The sequence below is a fragment of the Alligator mississippiensis genome, chromosome 2 (assembly GCF_030867095.1).
Source record: "Alligator mississippiensis isolate rAllMis1 chromosome 2, rAllMis1, whole genome shotgun sequence".
NCBI classification, from domain to species: domain Eukaryota; kingdom Metazoa; phylum Chordata; order Crocodylia; family Alligatoridae; genus Alligator; species Alligator mississippiensis.
The window spans coordinates 49,292,814-49,313,526 of NC_081825.1; the positions used below are offsets into that span (position 1 = coordinate 49,292,814).

The 20,713-nt window shown below is 42.0% G+C and overlaps 1 protein-coding gene across 1 annotated transcript in view; it reads left to right on the forward strand.

Moving 5' to 3' along the window:
* NWD2 (NACHT and WD repeat domain containing 2) overlaps positions 1 to 19,756 on the forward strand; it is a 133,789-nt gene extending 114,033 nt beyond the window's left edge. Inside the window, exons 4-7 of the mRNA XM_019480458.2 lie at positions 7,878 to 8,081; positions 10,256 to 10,400; positions 11,920 to 12,509; positions 14,086 to 19,756. Coding sequence (XP_019336003.2) covers positions 7,878 to 8,081; positions 10,256 to 10,400; positions 11,920 to 12,509; positions 14,086 to 18,018 — 4,872 coding nt within the window. The 3' untranslated portion in view covers positions 18,019 to 19,756. The remainder of the gene's footprint in view (positions 1 to 7,877; positions 8,082 to 10,255; positions 10,401 to 11,919; positions 12,510 to 14,085) is intronic.
* The last annotated feature ends 957 nt before the right edge of the window (positions 19,757 to 20,713 follow it).

Below are 20,713 nucleotides of genomic sequence, written 5' to 3' on the forward strand. Positions count from 1 at the left end.
TAGCTCTCTATATCAAGGAAAGCTACGTGTCCCTGCAAGCTGACATTGGCACTCAGGGTAGACAACTGGAAACCCTCTGGGTTAAAATCCATGGGGAACATGGCACAGGAGACACAATGATGGGTGTCTACTTCAGACCTCCTACCCAGGATCAAGAGCTTGACCAGGAGTTCACCAGAGAATTGGCTGAGGCTGCATGCTACCAGTGCATAGTTGTCGTGGGAGACTTCAATTACCCATACATCTCGTGGGAAGAGCGCTCAGCCAAATCTGAGCGGTTGCAAAGCTCTCTCTCTTGTGGATGAGCTCCAGCTGATGCAAGAAGTCTACGGGCCAACGAGATGTAAAGCACTGCTCAACCTGGTACTGGCAACATGGGATTACCTAATCAGTGACCTAACAATCAAAGGGAAGCTGAGTAACAGTGACCACGAGCTGATCACCTTCACCATCTGCCATAAAGCTGGCAAGTCAGTCAGCAATACAGAAGTCCTCGACTTCAGGAAAACTGACTTTGACAAGCTCGGGAGGCTTGTCAGTGAGGCCCTAAAGGACCACAACCCAAAGGGGAGGAGGGGAGTTCAGGACAAGTGGTCAAGAGAGCAATCCTGGATGCACAAGCAAAGTGTATTCCATCTCAGAGGAAAGGCAGCAAAAGGTCACAGCAGCCCCCTTGGCTCTCCAGGAAACTAGTGAACCTCCTGCATCTAAAAATAAAGGCCTACAAAGGATGGAGGACTGGATCCACCTCCAAGGAGGAATATTCTGTACTGGTCTGGACCTGCAGGGAGTTAACCAGGAAGGCCAAAGCTGCGACTGAACTCCAGCTAGCTACAAGTATCAAGGACAATAAAAAGTTCTTTTTTAGATATGTGGGGAGCCAGAGGAAAAGCAAGGGCACCATTGGACCCCTGCTAAACCAGTTGGGACATCTGACACTGAGGAAAAAGCTATCTTAATAAATGGGTACTTTGCATCGGTTTTTCACCAGTCCCATGGGACACCCCTGCCCATTACGGGACAGGGAGGCTCAGGTGAGGGAGATTCCTTACCCTCCATCAATGCTGACCTCGTGAAGGAACACCTTGAGAGGTTGGATACCTTCAAGTCAGCCGACCCTGACAGTTTACACCCTAGGGTACTCAAGGAGTTCGTTAGCATCATAGCTCAGCCCCTGGCATGGATCTTCAAGAACTCCTGGTGCTCTGGTGAAGTGCCCAAAGATTGGAGGAAGGTCAGTGTGGTGCCTATCTTCAAGAAAGGGAGGAAAGTGGATCCAGCAAAATACAGGCCCATCAGCCTGACCTCTATCCCAGGTAAGGTCTTAGAAAAGATTATCAGAAAGGCCATTCTTAACAGACTGGCCGATGGCAACATCCTGAGGGATAGCCAGCACAGGTTTGTTGTGGGTAGGTCTTGCTTGCCCAATCTTATTTCCTTTTATGACCAGGTGACCTATCATCTGGACAAGGGAGAAGAGATTGATGTCATGTATCTTGACATTAAAAAAGCCTTTGATCTGGTATCCCATGATCACCTCTTGGCAAAAATGGCTAACTGCGGCCTCGGCCTCACCACAATCTGCTGGCTGGGGAATTGGCTCCGTGGTAGGACCCAGAGGGTCGTGGTTGATGAAAGTCAATCGTTGTGATGCGCGGTGACCAGTGGGGTCCCTCAAGGCTCTGTCCTTGGGCCTATACTATTCAACATCTTCATTAATGATGTAGACATTGGTGTCAGAAGTGGACTGGCCAAGTTCGACAACGACACCAAACTCTGGGGTAAAGTGTCCACACCTGAGGACAGGAAGGTGATCCAGGCTGACCTTGACAGGCTCAGAAAATGAACAAATGAGAACCTGATGGTGTTTAACACTGAAAAATGCAAGGTTCTCCACCTTGGGAAGAAAAACCTGCAGCATGTCTAGAGGCTCAGCAGTACTACGCTGGCTAGCACTACGGAAGAAGGAGACTTGGGGGTCATGATTGACCACAAGATGAACGTGAGCCTTCAATGTGATACTGCTGCTAGTAAAGCAAGCAAAACGCTGGCCTGCATCCACAGATGTTTCTCAAGCAAATCTCAGGACATTATTCTCCTGTTGTACTCGGCCTTAGTGAGGCCACAGCTGGAGTACTGCATTCAGTTTTGGGCTCCACAATTCAAAAAGGATGTGGAGAAGCTTGAGAGGGTGCAGAGGAGAGCCATGCGCATGATCAGAAGTCAGGAAAACAGACCTTATGATGAGAGGCTGAGAGCCATGGGACTCTTCAGTCTGGAAGAGCACAGGCTTGGGTGATCTGGTGGCCACCTATAAGTTTATCAGGAATGCTCACCAGGATCTGGGGAATAAAGCTCCCCAAGGGATGACAAGGTTGAACGGTCACAAACTCCTCCATGACGGTTTCAGCCTGGACATAAGGAAGAATTTCTTTACTGTCCGAGCCCCCAAGGTTTGGAATAGACTGCCGCCGGAGGTGGTTCAAGCACCTACTTTGAACACCTTCAAGAGACATTTAGATGTTTATCTTGCTGGGATCCTATGATCCCTGATGACTTCCTGCCCCTGGGGCAGGGGGCTGGACTCGATGATCTTCTGAGGTCCCTTCCAGCCCTAATGTCTATGAATCTGTGGATATCCTCAAAACCACTGCTGGGTAACTCCCGAGGTGCTTAAACGCTGTATCTGCCTAGATTTTTGTTGGCAGCAATACACAATGCTGCCTAAATGCTGAGGCTTTTCTAGAGCTAACAAAACAGACCCAGCTGAAGTCCAAGCCCCAATAGCCATTCTTCCATCTATCTTACAAGCATGACCAACCCCACAGATGATGCAGCCTGCACAAAAAAATAGCTTAAGGGAGGAATTAGTCATTAGATCACTCACCTAGTAGATAGAAAAGTCAAGTTAAAATTCTGCTGATGTGCCTGATACAAGCAGGAGCTTGAACCCTAGGATCAGAATCCTACTGTGTAGCAGAGCATGTAGGCGTTTTGCATTGCAATACCTAAGTGGCACCTTTGGCCATTAGGAGTATGGTGAATCGTCTAGTACTGCATGCAGTACCACATTTCTATAGGAGTATTCTAATTAGATTTTAACTCAGAAGTATTTCCACTCCCACACTTTGAAATAGTGAAATCTAGTTCCATCAGCTTCTTTTGCATCTAAAAAGAGGGCTTATTTTTTGACAACTACCTGCCAAAAAGGTTTCTTTTAAAAAAAAAATCTGTAGCATGGGAAAAGAGAGGAAATTAGTCAGTACAGTGCACTCAGTAGATAGCTACTATCCGTGTGCTCTCCACTGAGAAGACAGGCAGGGGGGAGGGGATAATGGAAATGGGGCATCTATATAATTTCCTCCATCTATTGGGATACTTCATGAACATTGGGTACGTCTCCTTAAGGCTAGGGACAGACATTCAAAAAGCCCAATGCTGAATTGATTCAATCTTTGCAAGTTAGTCTAACCTGCAGAGAGTAAATCAGTTTCCAAGTGGATACATTCTCATTCTATTCAGAAAATGCAGGCACTTGCCTGCAGTGGCTCAAGCCAGAAGCCTAGGGGCACTAGAGCAGTCCACCCTTCCACAGGGAAACTGAGTAAAATTGAGGAGTTGAAATCCCAACCTTGGCCTGCAGGGTTTCTAGGGTGGAGGAAAAGGGAGTGGCTGCTCTCGAGAGGCGGGTGGGAAGAGCAGGAGGAGGAGAAGAGGAGCTCTGCCTGCCCCCGCTGTTCCGTGACAGCCAGGAGCAATCTGGGCTCACAGGGCTGCTTGTACCCAGAGGGGAACTCTTCCCCCTCCTCCCTCTCCCCTCACCCCCTCCACCGCTGGGGGCTCTGTGAGGCTGCCTGGCCCCGGAAGGGGACTGTTTCCCCTGCATCTCCTCTGTCACCATGGGGGGGGGGGGGCTCTACAGGATGCTGCCTGGCCCTAAAGGAGGACTCTTCCCCCCCACCACTCCCCGTCCCCCTCCCCCCCCCAAGGACTGGGGGAGGTTCTGTTCCATGCTGGGAGGAACTCTTTCCCTGCCCTTCCCCCTCAAGGGGCAGTGGGAGCACCAAGCTCAGATGGGCAGGGTGAGGGTGGGGGCATGTAGGAGTCCCAACACACACTGCCCCCATGGCATGCAGCCCCCACTTCCTAGAAGCAGCAGCAGGCGTGGAGGTCAGGGTGTTCGTGCCCAGTGCAGGTGCTGCTCCAGCCAGCGCTGCATGGGAGGAAGAAGCAGAACCTGCCTTATCGCCAGGGCTCCAAGCCACGCACCTGCAGCAGGGGAAGCCCACACTGGAACCTACTGCCTCCCCTACTCCCTGCTGCACAGGTTCCTGTACTCTGTTGGGATTGGAGGAGCCCCATCCCCTGCTTCCCCATGGAGTCCAGCATGGGGCTTCCCTGCTGTGAGTGCAGAGCTGCAGGCATCCGGCACAGAGGCCCTGCAATAGAAGTGGCCAGTGCTGCACTGAGGCCATTCCCAGCAGGTGCAGCTTAGTGATGGGGACCAAAGCAGAGCAAGTGCAGCCAGGCAGCTCAATCTGTCAGCAAGTGCAGCCCGGCATGCGCAGCTGGCGGCTGGCCAGGCAGTGGCTTATCTGGGCCCACTCAGAGGTGGGGGGGAAGAGGAGGGGGAAGAGTTCCCACCACGGTGGGGAGGCAAGGGAAAAGTCCTGCTCTGGGTCCGGGCAGCATCACATGGAGCCCTCCTCTGTCTCCCAGCCCCGTGCTGGGGGGGGTGGGGGGAGGAAGAGGACGAGTCCTCCTCCAGCACTACACAGAGCCCCCTTCCCACCAGGGGAGGAGGTGAAGGGGGAAGAGTTCCCCACCCCGCCAGCACAAAACAGAGCCTCCTTCCCCACACTGCAAGACAACGCAGCATGGCCCCTTTAAGGTGAAGGGGATAGGGAGAAGTGTTAATTCCTGCCTAAGTCCGTTCTCTGAAGCTGGGGTCTGCCAGCCCCAGTGGCCACCGCCACAGTCCCCTCCCCTCTGCTCCCCAGCAGACAGGCTGACCCGTTACAGTGGAGGAAGAGGGGAAGGAGGGAAGAACTGACTCCCCCTTTCTGCCCACTTTGCCTTAATGGGGCCATGCCAGGCAATGTCTCTGCTAGGGCCAGTCCCTGCTCAGGCTAGAAAGCAGAGGGGCAGGGTCAACCCTGTGGCTGAAGCAGAGAGCCCTGCTCGCCCCTGGGAGCATACCGGGATGCTGGGGGAGTCTGACTTAAGTTAAACCAGGAAGGGGTCTGGGACAGACATTGTATAAACCAGTTTGAGCCAAATAAGTTAGATACTACATTCAACCAGGTGCATCTCAAACCAATTTTGGCACTTTTGAAACTGGTTTATGCGCACTGAATGTCTGTTCCATTACAAGTTTAAACTAGTTTATGCGTAATGTCTGTCCCTAGCCTAAATGATGGAACATTTACACTTATAGTCTTTCATACAATATGTTGTTCATTTCCTCTCTTGCCTTATCATCTGAGGCTGCAGTCCTTCACCTTGCAGTGCAACCTATATTCATTCATACTTTTCCCTGTTTTCCACCCCCACATTCTGACTTCTAGCTTCATAGCAGATCATGTGTCTGGACAAAATGTATGTTCTGTTCTGAAATTAAACTTAAGTTTTCCATTATAATCAGCTAATGCAGATAAAACGTTCCAGTTCTACCATCTTTTGTCTGACCAAACTCTCCGCTGAGTTCACAGAGCCCAAATACATAAACACAGTAATTTCAAATAATAACTACCATACAAAAGTGCAAAATCCATATGGTGGAGCTCAGAAGAGTGTGAAATTTATTTTTAAAAAGGTTCTGTACCATCTAAGTTGGACTTGGTATGTAAGCTTTTTACTAGCCTGCTGAACAAGGCTGAATTTTACCCTGATGGAGAATAAGTTATTAATTTTACCTGAAAAAAAGAAAATCTTGCATCACCTGAGTAGCTGGAGAACTACAAAAAATTAGCCAAGATGAGGGCAGTAAACTTTCTTTCAAGAATGAGGGAATTGTATAAAAAAAAAGTAAGACAAATCTTTCTAGAAGAGAGCCATTAAATTAGAGAGAGAATCACAGACTAGACTAAAGATAACAGCTTTCTCAAAACAAACAAGTACACAGGTATCCACTAAAGAGCTAGAGTTTCCCCACCACGATGAATACTTTAATGTAAAGTTCATTTAGATATCAAGTTTATTTAAAAACCATGTCTCAGTAATTCAAAGTCTGTTTACTGATATGCATTTCTAAAACACTGCCTACATAAACATTACTTCCATGAGAACTTAAACTAATAGAAAGATTTACACGGTCTCTTGCCACTTGTTACTCTGTTTCTCAATAATGTCAGACTCTTTACCAACAAAACTAAACACAAATAAATAAAAAATAATAGTATAGGGTGAAGTCCTAGACTTACTAAAGTCTGTGGGAAAACTCCCACTGACTTCAGTAGGTCAGGATTTTCAGAGTCCAAAACAAATATCAAATATCTGCAAATACAATAAGTCCTATATGGAGAATACAAAAAAGTACTTTTTTGCAGCTCTTTTGTTCCCAATTATGTTCCTAACTATTTAGGAGTTATCTGTTTACTTGCTTATTTTGGGGACAGTGTTTTCAAACTTTTCCATATCTCCCAATTCTGTTTTTATTGTGAAGGACAAATGGCCAAAATATATTGTCCAAAAAAGTTATATACAGCATCATCTCCCTGTAATGTAATGCAACCCCCTCTACCCCGTTTCACTAGAAAAACCTGAAGTATCACAATTTGAGAGCTGACATTTTAAAAATCTTTATCTTACTGCATCAAATGTATGCACCTGGGTATTTAAATTAGTTCTCATCTCCCCCTCTCTCATCCCCCCCATCCATTCATTGGGTGACTATGTAGGCAACTATGTTCCACATTTCCTGCTACTGAGAGTTCTTGAGACAGTGAAGCAGCATGTGGTTGTAAAATGGTAATCTGGATAATTGTTGCTGTAAGCCATAGTTACATTTTTAATGTTATCACCAAGCTGAAAATGGCATGTGAAGTTTCATCCAGCAGGGGCAAAAATGTACAAAAATAAAAGTGAGACACAAAAGGAAGGTAAGGACACCCCAATCCAAATCTGTGCACTTTATGAATTAATCTGAGAATCACAAGCCAAAATTGATAGAAAGTTACCTTTAAAATATACTGACATCATGCAGGATTGGAATGCTTTTAGGAAAATGTATCATGCTGTCTATCAGAGACTGTGGACTAGATAACAGTGTAGTGTAGCTGCTTTATACCACACTCGCACTGGGAGATTCTGGCCATAAAGGTGATATGTCCTGCTATACTAGTATTAAACTAGTTGCATAGAACTAGTTATATAATTAATTAGGCTTGTTGCTGCTTTGAACACCCACCATACTGAAAGATCACTCAGGTTAACAAACAGCAATGCCCATAAGCATGCGGTAGAACCTACATGGCACTTCCTTCGTACCTACTTGACAGAGAAGAAGCTCCTTTTGCGCACAGGATTTCACGCTGATTTATCATCTGAACCATCAGACCATATACATATATAATCATTGAACTAATAACCTGTATTTGAGCTTTTATTTTAATAATTTCAATGTACTTGAACTTTTATACTTCTGTTAATTTTAATATTAAAAAGACAATAAACATGCAATTTTATCAAAATCCTTTGAATCAAATGTCATTCAGTATAACTTTCCCAATAATAGCTATATTTACTTTCTAGTAACTTCAAAGTGATTAAACTGTTTACTGTGCCATAATAATTCTTATGAAGACAAGCAGTTATGCCATAGAGTTTTATCATCACTAGAAAGGAAACTAAACCCCTCTTTTCCTACAAATACACAGGGCCTATTGGGAGAAAAATATGGAAGCATCCGAATACCTGGAGAAGTTGAATCATCAGAATTTGAAATGATTATAGATGCTGCTGTGGAGGCAAAACTGGAGACCAGGCTTCTGGAAGAGTGGTACTGCAGAGATGAGAATGCAGTACCACCGGCATATTACCTCAGACCAAAATCTGAAATGCTAAAGAACTACCATAACACTGTAAGTTATTTCTATGTCCTTTAAAAAATCCCTTCTACACAGCAGTCATAGTGAGTTAAATCCACTAGCACCATTCACTATGCATATATGGGTCCCAGTGAAACAAACCTCGGTATCTGCTTCCACATATCAATTTGGTCCTCTGATGGTCTTCTCTACCATTATTTTGAAGGAGTCAGAGGGCCCAGGAGTAATGATATGCAATGGCTGTTAGAGATAAGAATTGTCCATAGGCTACAAACTTGACACAAATATGGTAGTTATATTGGGCGTTGATCACTGTTAGAGCTCATGAATATGTGTGGTATAGCAGGATCAATGCCTCTGTGCTTCCTCCTTGTTGGAATAGGAAAGTCTTAGTTTCTCCCAGGATTTGTACTAGTTTGCATTAACACCCCATTAAAAGGATTTTTACTGGAAAACTGTGTATTTTTCCCTATGGCCTCAAATTAGACAATACTTAAACATGTTTAAAGTTAGTCAGATGTTTATAGCCAAGTATACACGTATATGGTATCCTGAATCAGTGCTCATATTGCATTAAAAAGTCTTTTGGTAAAATATTTTTGAACAGTTTCATTTGTTGTCACCATCCATCTGTACACATAGCTACTTTGACCATAATAAAAACAGCTCTTAAACAATAAGGATGATGCTCTTAAACAATAAGCATCCAAGGGCAGAATTTGGCCTACAGAAAAAATATATTAAGATAGAGATATCCCAAATAATATCAAAATGTCACTTCATTTCCATGTGTACTGTATGTATAAGAGAAAAGGGAACTAAATCATCACATGCACTTACCATGTTACCAAATGCAATTTCTGTTACATGAAAAAAAAATTTTCAGCAGGGACTTAAAAAGCTAAAGTAAGTTTATAGTAGCAGATTTTTAAATACTTATTTAGGGGGAAAAAAACAACAAACCACACAACTTTAGTTTTGCTGAAGCCCAAAGTATTGTTAAATAAATCTAGAGATTTTTTGTATTTTTGTTTATTAAGATTGTATATTTTTTGCCAAGCTACTGACCCAAAAGAGGAAGCAGAAAGGTTCGTAAGTCAACAGTAGTATAGTCTGCCATGTAGATGTAATGCACAGAATGTTAAAAAGTTGTGCAACTTTGAAGCTTCTAGAGGAAAGGAATTGAGGCATTGTGACCCTCTGAGCTTGCCCTTTCTCCTGTGCTGTTACCATTACAATGCAGGCAGCAAGCAAAGACAAATAGAAAGTTGTTTACACCTCCTTTCCTCCTTTAAACTTGTAGCAGCTGTTACCATCTGGCAGGGGGGGGGAACCTGAATTCTGGCATCTAAAATGCACCTTACAAACATTAATGGAGTTAGCCTTACACCCTTCTGAGGTAAATAAAACTACCATCACTGTTCTGAAAAGGAGGACCTGAAGCACAGCGAGACAAATCCCAACATTTAATTTGAGACACTTTGAACCCGTTTCTCAGTTCTTAGGTCCCATGACAAGTATTAATGTAAATTATCATTCCCAAATGGTACTCCAAACTCAGTTCTTAAATCCCACTTTCTAACCTGAGCCATTCTTACAATAAAAGCTTAACCTTGAATAGTGCTAATTATATTTAATATCACCCACTGCGCCAGTTCATGGAAACTTACATTCTGTAGTCAGAATAAAGCCTATTTTAACATTACAACCCCTGAAAGAAAATTAAAGATGGGATGGGAATGCACCATGCTTTGCCCCAGCTGGGAGCCTCAATCAACTGAAGGGCCTCCCAGACTCTGGAGCACACAAAAGTCTTCCAAGGCTCCCATGTGCTCCAGACGCTGGGCTCTGGTTACACATTCAATTGAAGTCATGGCAAGAATGTCATAAAGTTTTTGTGCGTACTTTGTGTAATAACTTTGTAGCTTACTCCTTGTCTTATCATACCATTAATTGATTCAGCATGTGGCCAGGTCACTACTTAAGGCCAGTTAATCACATCTTTTAGTATAATGTCTGCCAGGGGCCTACAATTATGTGCAACATAAGGGTGAGCAAATACATATTTATTATTTTTAAAAAGTGTTTGTTGTTTTATTTAAATTATTCTCCCTTCTTGCATTATTATTTTAAATAATAGTCTAATGCTTTGTGCAATGGAGAAACTGGTGTTTCAGATACTCTTTAACTATGATTGTTTTTAAAAGATGGAATCTTCTGCAAATTCCATGAATGAGAGCAAATGGCAAGACATAGCAGAAGAGATTAAGAGGATTTTTAAGACTGCCGTGAAGTTGCTGTATGAGAAAGGAAAAATGAAACACAGCCAAGCAAAGAGATACCTTTCTTCTGGTAAATTTTATAATATGTACACAAACTATTTTTTAATATATATATATAATTTGAATAAACTTGCATAAGTATCAAATCATATTTTTGCTTTACATTTCTCAGGCATAATTTAAAAGAAAAGGCAAATTTTGACATGACCTTGACCTAGTACTAAATTGAATAGTACAGATAAATTTTATGTATTTTTCCACCTTCAGGAGCAGGGCTGTACAACTTCTGAAGTGGCCAGGGGCTGAGGGCTCCCAACTAAAAACCATGCATGCCTCACCACACCCCTGTCCCAGGCTGCATGCTGTGCAGGACATATTCCATGCATTTTCTTCCCCCACGCCACCCTGCGCTGCAGACACACGTACCTCCTGCTCTACTATCCCAGATTCTTGATGAAATCTGAATGATGCAGGAGGTTGCCTGTAAATCCTTTTTGTGGGAGATGTGAATCTGGTGCCACTGAACTCTAGTACACTTCTAAGGTCAGCCCCTCTCCTCTCTGGCTAGCTCAGTCAAAGGCTCCATACTTCAGTGGCCTGTATAACAGCCTGTAGGCCTTAATCCTGGCCTCTAACCTCTCCCATAGTCACTCAGTCACAATTTCATTTACCTCCCAGCCCAGCCCAAAAATTCAGCCCCTCAGGCCTTAATCCCTTGTTCAGGCAACAGCCTTCCCAATTTCAGCCCTTTTTCTCTAGCTAAGGACCTCAACTCTGGTCCACCATCTCAGACCTTAGCTTCAAGGTGTCAACATGTCACGTCCCTGCCCAATGCAGGTTTCAAAACAAGCTTTCTAGGCACTTTGCTGCATGATCTCCAAACCACTCCTGTAGACACAACCTAGTCCTTTGGTTATACTTAAACCCAAACACCAGCAACTGCTGTCAAATAAAAAGGTTCAAACCCCCAGTCTGGGTCCTTAGGTTGCTATTTGTCCCAATCCACTTGCTCCCTCCCAGCCTTTAAGGTACCTTTTTTTTTCTGCAGCTGCTGCTTCCCCCCATTGCCTGCTGGCAGGAGCTCTTTTCTTCCTCAAGGCCTACACCCTTCTGCCTTTTATGGCCTGGGTGCCAGGGGTCATATCAGTAGACTGCACCCCCTCCCCGCAGATGTCTCCCTGATCAGCCACAGGTGTACCTCCTTACTTCCCAGAGCAGCCTGCTTTTTTTGCCACTGCATGCCTAGCTGGGCTGTCCTATCCTCCCTGCTACTTGCCCACGGCTCTGTCCTCTTGCTGTGCAGCTAGCATTCTGGTATTGCCTAGCAGCCCAGTATTGCTTCTGCTCAGCTCCCCCCTTGCTGCTTATTCTCCAGGAGATCATTCTTGCTCTGCTGCCTGTATCTGGTAGCAGGCCATGCCCTGTTGTGCCTTGCCTTAAAGTAACAGGAGCCTTTGCCCCATGTTACTGGGACACACATTAACCCCAATTGGATAGCCCTATTCTGGAGGAAACAGACATGTTTTTTCTTCTATGATCATTTTGAAAAAAACATTAACAGATTGACTATATTCTTTTTCTTCCCCCAGCCATTGAAGATGAATTTGACTTTGCCTTGGGAAAACAGACACCAGCTTTCCTAAAGAAGTGTGTTTGTTACATTCGGAAAATTGCCAACATTGAACGTTTTGTTAAAATTCCAGAGATGGAAAAATATATGGACGTAACTTACACAGCTGGAAAATTTATGCGGGATCCAGAAGCCCTTGAGAAACTGATCAAACTCAGGGATGAATTTATTCCAACCATTGTTGCATCATCTAATCTGAGAGTCTATACTTCCATTACTCATTGCGACATGAAACTTGGTTATTCACAAGATGTGGAGAATCATTACATTGAAGGACTTGGTAAACAGTTTTATGAAGATATGATTGATATAATTCAGGCAACAGTACAACAGAATTTTGACACTGAGACAGACTTGCTTTATGATGAAGTCCTTCAACATTCTTCATTATGTAAAACATACTCCTCTTTCTATGAGTATAGGTGCGAGGCTCTAAACATAGTTCATAAATACATTCTGCCTAGCAAAGTTGGACACATTAACCCTCTTATCATATATGGAGGACCTTGCACTGGAAAAACCCTTTTGTTAGGCGAAGTAGCAAAGAAGGTAAACAAAAAAACAACATATTTTATATTATGCAAATCTTAGTAGCAGAATTGTATGTAGTGCTAGGTAATTCCCATTTTCCCTTATTGTTGCATAGATCTAATATTAACCCCTGGTACGGGAAAAGTCTAGTCTTCTGCACATTGCTGACATTTTATTTGGAAAATAGGCAATGTTGCCCCCAACTCCGTATCATATTTCTTTAAAAAAGTAGTTGCACTAGAGCTTTTTAAAATAACTGCAAATACTTTATCCTGTTCCTAGACCACTGATATGAATGAATTTATGAAATATATAATTTTATAAAATACACTGTGGCATCATCTCTCTCCCTTTTCACTTCCTGAGGCCCTTACAGCGTGGCACTATTTAATCATTATCTGGTATTTCATCCTCTTTGCAAATAAAACACATTTTTGAAGTTATGCTAGTTTGTTTCACATCTTTTGAAGAATTTCTCCAGAAATTGTGTTTATTTCAAAACTGCAAGGATCATTAGTTCACAGAACACATTTCCAATAATTAACCAGGTCATCATATGAAAGTAAAAGAAGCACTATTCATATTCCTGTGAATTCATCTCTTCATTTGAAATCATAGTTTTATTATTGTAAACCTGGCCCATATCCACAAATAGACTTTGTGTTCAGTACAGAACACATGTCATGGCCACTTTCATTCAAATAGACAGCCAAAGGAGGAGGGAGGGTAAGTACATACCTTTTAGATAATGGCTTTGAAGTTGGAGTGTAAAACACAGCAGCCACAGCTGCTTTCATTAAAAATATGAGGGTGGCACCCACATTTTAGGTAATAAGGAAGTTCAATATCCTCCTCAGCCTGAGGGGATACAAACTGACATCATCTACCATGCAGGAGAGTGCCCTAACCACTTAGTGCTGGGGTGAGGCATGCTTTCTACCTTCCTGTTGAAGCTTTGCCAATGTACAATGGGAAGTTCAAGAATCACGGGACTAGAGAAAGAGCACTCACAAGAGGGACTCTGACTCCATAGCTCAGTGCCTGATTATGATTTAATAAAGCCTACCAGATCAGGCCTCTAAGGTAACTTTAGGTGCAGATTGCCTAAAATTTGGATACCAAAGGGGCTTAAATAGGAGACTCAGCTGTACAGATTATTATCTGCCAATGTGGGGCAGTTATCTGAAAATGAAGTGGCAGAACCCTAGCCTTCTCTGGAACTTTAATGGTGAAAACTTTGCTGACATCAAACTTTCAGGTGCCTACATTTGTAGGCTTAGGTGCTTAATTCTTTGTGCATCCCATTATAGGAGCCTACGTCCTTTTGCAGAACTTGACTTCAGTGCTTTGGTAGTGTGCCTTGGGTTAAAGATGACAATCTAGTATTTCATTTGGTCCATACAAATATTAACCTCTCTTAGAACCCCACTATTAACATTTCCACTCAGAACAGAAAATTGAAAAAACAAATTTATGTTTTTGAAAAAAGTACTCCTATTTCTTAAATTGTAATCAAAATACTATGTTCTGCTGTTGTCCTTCATTTGGCTATGTTACTTTAGACATTAATTAAAACTGTGCTTCTACGTTATAGGCTTATATGTGGCTGCAGGAAGAGATGGGACCAGAATCTGACCCTGTGGTAATTACAAGATTTTTGGGATCCACAGAAATGAGTACAGATCTTAAGAATCTGCTTCAAAGTATTTGTGAACAGTTAGCAATTAACTATCGTTGCTTAGTACAAAGTTACCCCAAAAAGATACATGATCTTCGAGATTTGTTTATAAATCTCTTGAATGAATCTTCATTTCACAGACCGCTGGTTATAATATTTGATGCCCTAGAACAGCTTTCAGATAACGATGATGCTAGGAAGCTGTGGTGGCTCCCCATTCACCTTCCCCGTTCAGTACGGATAATCTTATCAACACTGCCGAACAAACACGGGATACTGCAAAAACTGAGGTGCCTTATTCATGAAGAAGACAACTATATTGAGTTGACTGCAAGAGATAGAAAGATGTGTAGCCAAGTGCTGAAACATCAGCTGTTACGAATTAAAAGAAAAGTAACATCAGGGCAACAAATTTATGTCAATGAAGCATTTTCAAAGTGCACACTGCCTATGTTTGTGAATTTAACCTTCAGAGAGGTCAGAAACTGGAGATCTCACAAAGATGTTGATGAGTCCTCCCTTCGTGTTACTGTTCATGAAAGCATAGAGCAGTTATTCTGCTCATTGGAAAGCAAGTGTGGACCAAAACTGTTGTCAAGAGCACTTGGCTACATCACAATGTCCAAATCTGGCCTAAGCGAAATGGAACTGGAAGATATTTTAGCTCTTGACAATAGCGTTATGGATGAACTAAATGAGATTGTCAGGCAAAGTAACCCATTGAGGGTACCATATATATACATTGCAAGACTTAAGGAAGGCTTGCATGGATACTTGATAGAAAGGCAAGTAAAAAGTGTAACACTGCTAGTGTGGTCAAATAGGCACCTCCATCTTATTGCCCAAAAACTGTATCTCCACAATGAGGAAGATTTACATGAAATGCATACCAACTTGGCAGAGTATTTCCTTGGAGTTTGGTCTGGTGGCCGAAGAAAATCCTTTTATAACAACGATCAATATTTAAATGGTTGCCTTAACAATGATAGAAACATGAATGATGAGGACAAGCACTGTATAGATCAGACTGCTTTTGACAGGCAGTCACCAGAACAGCCATGGGTTTTCCAGTGTAATACACTGGAGCCTGACATCTTTTTTGTCAATCACAGAAAAATGACAGAACTCATACATCACTTGACAAGATGCGGAAGAACAGATGATCTACTATATGGTGTCATAATGAACTTCAGCTGGCTGTACACAATGATTAAAATAGGGCAGTTTGATAAAGCACTTTCTGATGTAGAATTGGCTTATAACTACTCACAAGAAAAGGAGCTGAAATTTCTAGCAAGCACTTTGCGCAGTATAAAGTTCAAAGTGATAAAATATCCAGGTTCACTCTCTGCTGAATTGCAACAGAGGCTTCTTCCAGTTGTAAGCTCATTGCCTAAACTGAGACACCTCCTTTTAGAATGTGACAAAGATGGACCTAAATACTGCTCTATTGTTCCTCTACATTCTTCTATGGATGTGACTTACAGCCCTGAACGATTGCCCTTGTCATCCAGTTGCATGCATGTCACTGAGATCTTGCCAACCTTTAATCCAAGTACGGTTATTGCTGCACTAGAAAATGGCTCCATCAGCACATGGGATGTAGAGACTCGCCAACTATTAAGGCAAATTACAACTGCTCCATCTGTAATTTTAGGAATGAAACTTACTAGTGATGAAAAGTACCTTGTAGTGGCTACAACAAAGAACACACTTTTGATTTATGATAATCTAAATTCCTGTCTTTTGTCTGAAGTAGAAATTAAGGGATCAAAACATTGTGGAGTGGGGGGTGGTTCAAATTTTATAAATGGATTTACGTTGTCCATTAATCATGCACTTGCTTGGCTGGAGGCCAGCAAAGATGTTACTGTAATAGACCTACTTTATGGATGGCCTCTTTATCACTTCCACTGCTGGTATGAAGTCACTTGTGTGCAGTGTTCTCCAGATGGAGTCTATGCTTTCTGTGGGCAATATCTGAATACCACAACAATATTTCATTTAGGCAGTGGAGAGAAGCTGTCTACTGTAACCTCTGAATTTTCCGGTGGATTTGTGAAATTTCTTCTTGTTCTGGACACAGCTCAAGAAATGGTGATGGTAGACAATGAGGGTGGCCTTTCAGTTTGGAATACTGAGGAAATCACAAATCCCCAGCTGACAGATGATTTTGATTGTAGAAGAGAAGACAGTGAAGTTGTCAGCATTGAACTTTCTGAGGACCAAAGTGCAATTTTAGTATGTAAAGCACTCAGTATTGAACTTCTCGACACTAGTGTTTGGAAGGTGGCTGAAAAGTTCAGAGCAAAACACAACGAGCGCTTTATCTCTGCAGTGTTATCCAAAAATGGCAATTGTATAATTGCTTCCATGGAAAATACCTCAGCCATTTTTGTTTGGAGGAGAGACACAGGACAGTGCATGGCAAGCTTACAGGAAATCTCAGGAACCATAGTCAGACTAATTAAATCAAATCACCATAATATGCTGCTATCCTTATCCACCAGTGGTGTTCTTTCCATATGGGATATAGATATCATAACTGCTATGTCCAACATTGACAAATCTGGCAAACCCATTCAGAGACTAATATTGCCTGCCAGAGGTGAGGTAATTTATACATTGGATGGATCAGAAGCTGTTCATAAGTGGAACTTTAGCACTGGATTTATTGAAGCTGTGTTCAAGCATGAAGGTATTGTTGAAAACTGTGTGCTGACCTCTTCTGGAGAAATAATGGTTACATCAGATGACAAATGTAGCCAGTATGTATGGCACGCTGTTAGTGGTGACAATATCTTCCGCATTAATGGACAGAGGATATCCCAGTTGATGATTACTCACAATGATCAGTTTGTTGTCTCACTATGTGAACAAAATGCATCCAGAGTTTGGAGGCTGGCTACAGGACACAGAGTTTGTAATATTCTAGTTGCCTTACAGAATGCATTTATAACTAGTGCAAATACATTTGTAGTTGGAATGACAAAGAATAAAGTGTTGGCAGTAAGTCTCTGGACAGGAAGCATAACCAAGAAGTTTTGTTGTGATGATGGAACGACCATTGTTAATATTAAACTGATTCCAGACTGTCCAGATGTTGTTGTATTTATAACATCTACTGAAACTGTGAACATCTGGAGTCTGACAGAGGAAGTAATCTGCAGACGTGTACAACTGCCTAACAATTTCTTAAAAAATTTAGAAGACTTTGAAATATCCCCTAATGGGAAGGTAGGAATTATATCCCGTGGTGATGAGAATATCAACGTGCTTGATTTACAAAGTGGCAAACTTCGTGTAGTGCATGCCCCTGGCATTATCTGGCGGCAAAGGCTGTCTCGTGATGGCCGTTACCTTGTGTACATCTGTTTTCGTAGTGAAGATGATGACGATAATGGTGCAGTCTCTAGCTTAACTGTAATGAGACTGGCAGATGGTAAAAATATCGGTGCCTGTTCCCTTTACAAAAATCCAACTTTTCTTGCACTCTCTCAGAGGCATTTGAATATTATTATAGGCTTTGATGATGGAAGCATAGGTACTTACACTGTAGTGGATCGAGTAGATGCCACACTGAAAATTAAAATTGCTACTTCAAATAGCCGTCAAATTTTCAACAACGCAACACAAGTGATTAGGCCTAAATGTCACAATTATAGCTTCAAAGCAACTGCAGACTGTATTTGGAGAGAGTCCACTGAGGTCTTTACTAGAGATAGCCCTATCACGGTGACAGACCCCGAAGCAAGTGAAGCAACACCAACCAAAAAACACAATTATTGCTATGACAGAGTATGCTCAGCCATAGATTGCAGAACACACAATTTTGCTGCTGACAATTGATCATATGCTTGAGCTAGTTTATCTTAATACATAATATACGTGTATAGACTTGTCTTCTGTTTCAGAAATAAACAACAGTGCATTTCTTGAAAAACTAAAACAGCAGAGGGCCATTTTTAGCAACAGTTGTTCTAACATTTGTGTAAACAATAAGTGCAAAGCAAATGTTTAATCAATGGGCTGCAGGGTTTTTAAAATTTTGGAATGTAAGAGTTAGTCCAAGATTTCATCCAGGGCCTTGACTAAAAATTTCTAGCAATACTATTATAAAATTGTTAAACTACTACAGGTGTTAGAATATCTTATTTTGGAGTTGACAGTACTTTAACTAGAGATAAGACTCCCCTTAATGGGGAGAGGAGGCAAAACTTTTTATAATCCAGGTAACCTGGGTGTGGACAAAGCTAAATCTACTACTGACCTTGGTTTATAAACCTACTTGCAAAAATGTTTTTCTGCTTGATGGTGCAATGACAAAATGTCATCTGCCAACCTGGAACACTTGATACATTCCATCATCATTTAAAAATAAATAGCTACTAATTTTTTTAATTGGGATTAACCTTTGGTTTGAAAGGGGTGGGAGCTAATGAGCAAACAAGTCAGCATGTGATATTTAACAGATAAATCAGTCTTTATCTAAATGAACAAAAAATAACATGCAGGGATTTCTGGTTTCTGAATTCTGATAAGAAATATAAAAACTCCTTACAGTATTACCTAAGTCATAATAGAAGTTGAACACTAAAACTAACTGTTGTTTTTATGTCTCTTTCACTATGCTTATTAGTACTGGATAAAAAGAATATATTTTCAAAGAGAAAGGGCATTATAGATAAACAGTCAGATACCTGTTCACTTCTCTTTATGTTAAAAGGTTACTATTCTGTCAGTTATGTGAAATTTTGAAATATCTCATAAATCCCTGCGGTAATCTTAAAAGAAAGCATTCAGACATGCCATACATTAATCTTGATAACATTTGCCTTACTATCATTCTTATTTTTTCCTGTGTTAAAACACAGTTCAGATGACCAAATACTCTGGGACTAACAGAATATGCCTGCATACATGCTGAAATATTCCATTATAACCTAAAGGTTTTCCAAAGGTTCTTTACTGTTCCAATTTGTAATGGATTTCTTACTTCTACATACCCTTAATATGCTTCTTTATGTTTCACTCCCCACTTTACGCCTATTCTGAGCCTTTTGTACCGTTTTATCAATTTCATGGCAGAAATTGTTAAATATTGTCAACTATTTTTAAGAGAAACACTCTCACCTCAGTAAAATAAATGGCTGTTAACATCTAAATGGTGTGAAGTCTTTCTCCCCTAAACATGGCATGTCCTTGGAAAACTTTTCAGAGGATTTCAGTAAAACAACATTTTATTTTGTGGAAGTTAGAACTCCATGCCGCAAAATTTCCAAGAAATGAATGCTAACCTAGAGGTTTAATGTAGTGTGTGAATGTGCTATGTAAAAGCCAATATAGTATACTAAGTGACTTGAATGACTTTTCCTAACTTGTTTGCAACTAATAGATCATATTGAATGTTTTTATGTAAACTTTGTATTGTTGGGAAAATTACCCAATCAGAGAGTTATATTTTCATAAATGTTGAATTTAGTTAAAATTTTGTTACAGAGTTGTTAAATTAGAAATCTATTGCAGTCTTCAAACAATATACAGTCTTGTGTATGCATTGTTTGTATGAATAAACTAAGTAAACACACTAGTATGCACACAGTTTTATCTTTAAAGCAAGTTCAAAATGGGGATTGAATTTTACATCAATTGATGTAAATCAACAAAGCTCCAATAAGGGCATTACATGAAATATCAGCTATGAATTGGCTATATGAATAACAGTAAATTTCACTCCTGACAAATACTAAGCTACTGAGCAGTTATAGGTTCTATGGGGCCATATTCAAAATAAATAAGGGTAGATACATGAGGGAGCTTAGGCACCTAATTCTCACTTTAGATGCCTAAGTCTAAAGCTCAGGCACTCTTGGGGCCCCGGCATTCACAAAGTCCTATTCAGATGCTGTCAGTCCATTAGAACAGTGGACATCCTCAACCTTTTTGGACTCAAGGCACCCTCGAAAAATGCCAGCTCTTAGGGCTCCTATACACATGCACGGAGCCTGGAAATCCAGCATGTCAGAGCAGTCTGCATGAAGTGTAAAAATTAGTGCACTACAGCAGCCCTCCATGTCATGTGCATCAGCATCACCATGAGTCTTTGTGCTAAAAAAAAAATGGCAGCAGCGTGCTTTGAAATAAAACGTGTTCAATGAGCTTAAGTTCAAAATGCCCTACTGCCATTTTTTCAGTACAGGGATGCACAGTGACGCTGATACATGTGATTAAAAGCACTCAGCACCACGTCCCACAGTACATGTAAAAATGCCCTTAGGCAGAGGTGACGCGTAGGGAGTGCACGGGGGTGCATGTGCACCCCCTCAGAGGGCCGGTGCACCCCCTGTCAGGCTGTGCTCCCTGTTTAGCCGGCAGGCAGGGGGGCAGGCGGGAGAACCAGTGCCCCCCTGCGAGCGCCGGGCAGGGAGCAGGGCTGCCAGCAAAAGTGGTCACAGAAGTTCTGGAAGTGGCATGGCCGCTTTTACAGTGAGATCAGCCACCAGGAGACTCCTTCCCCCTCCGCCGCCCGGTCAGTGGGATCAGT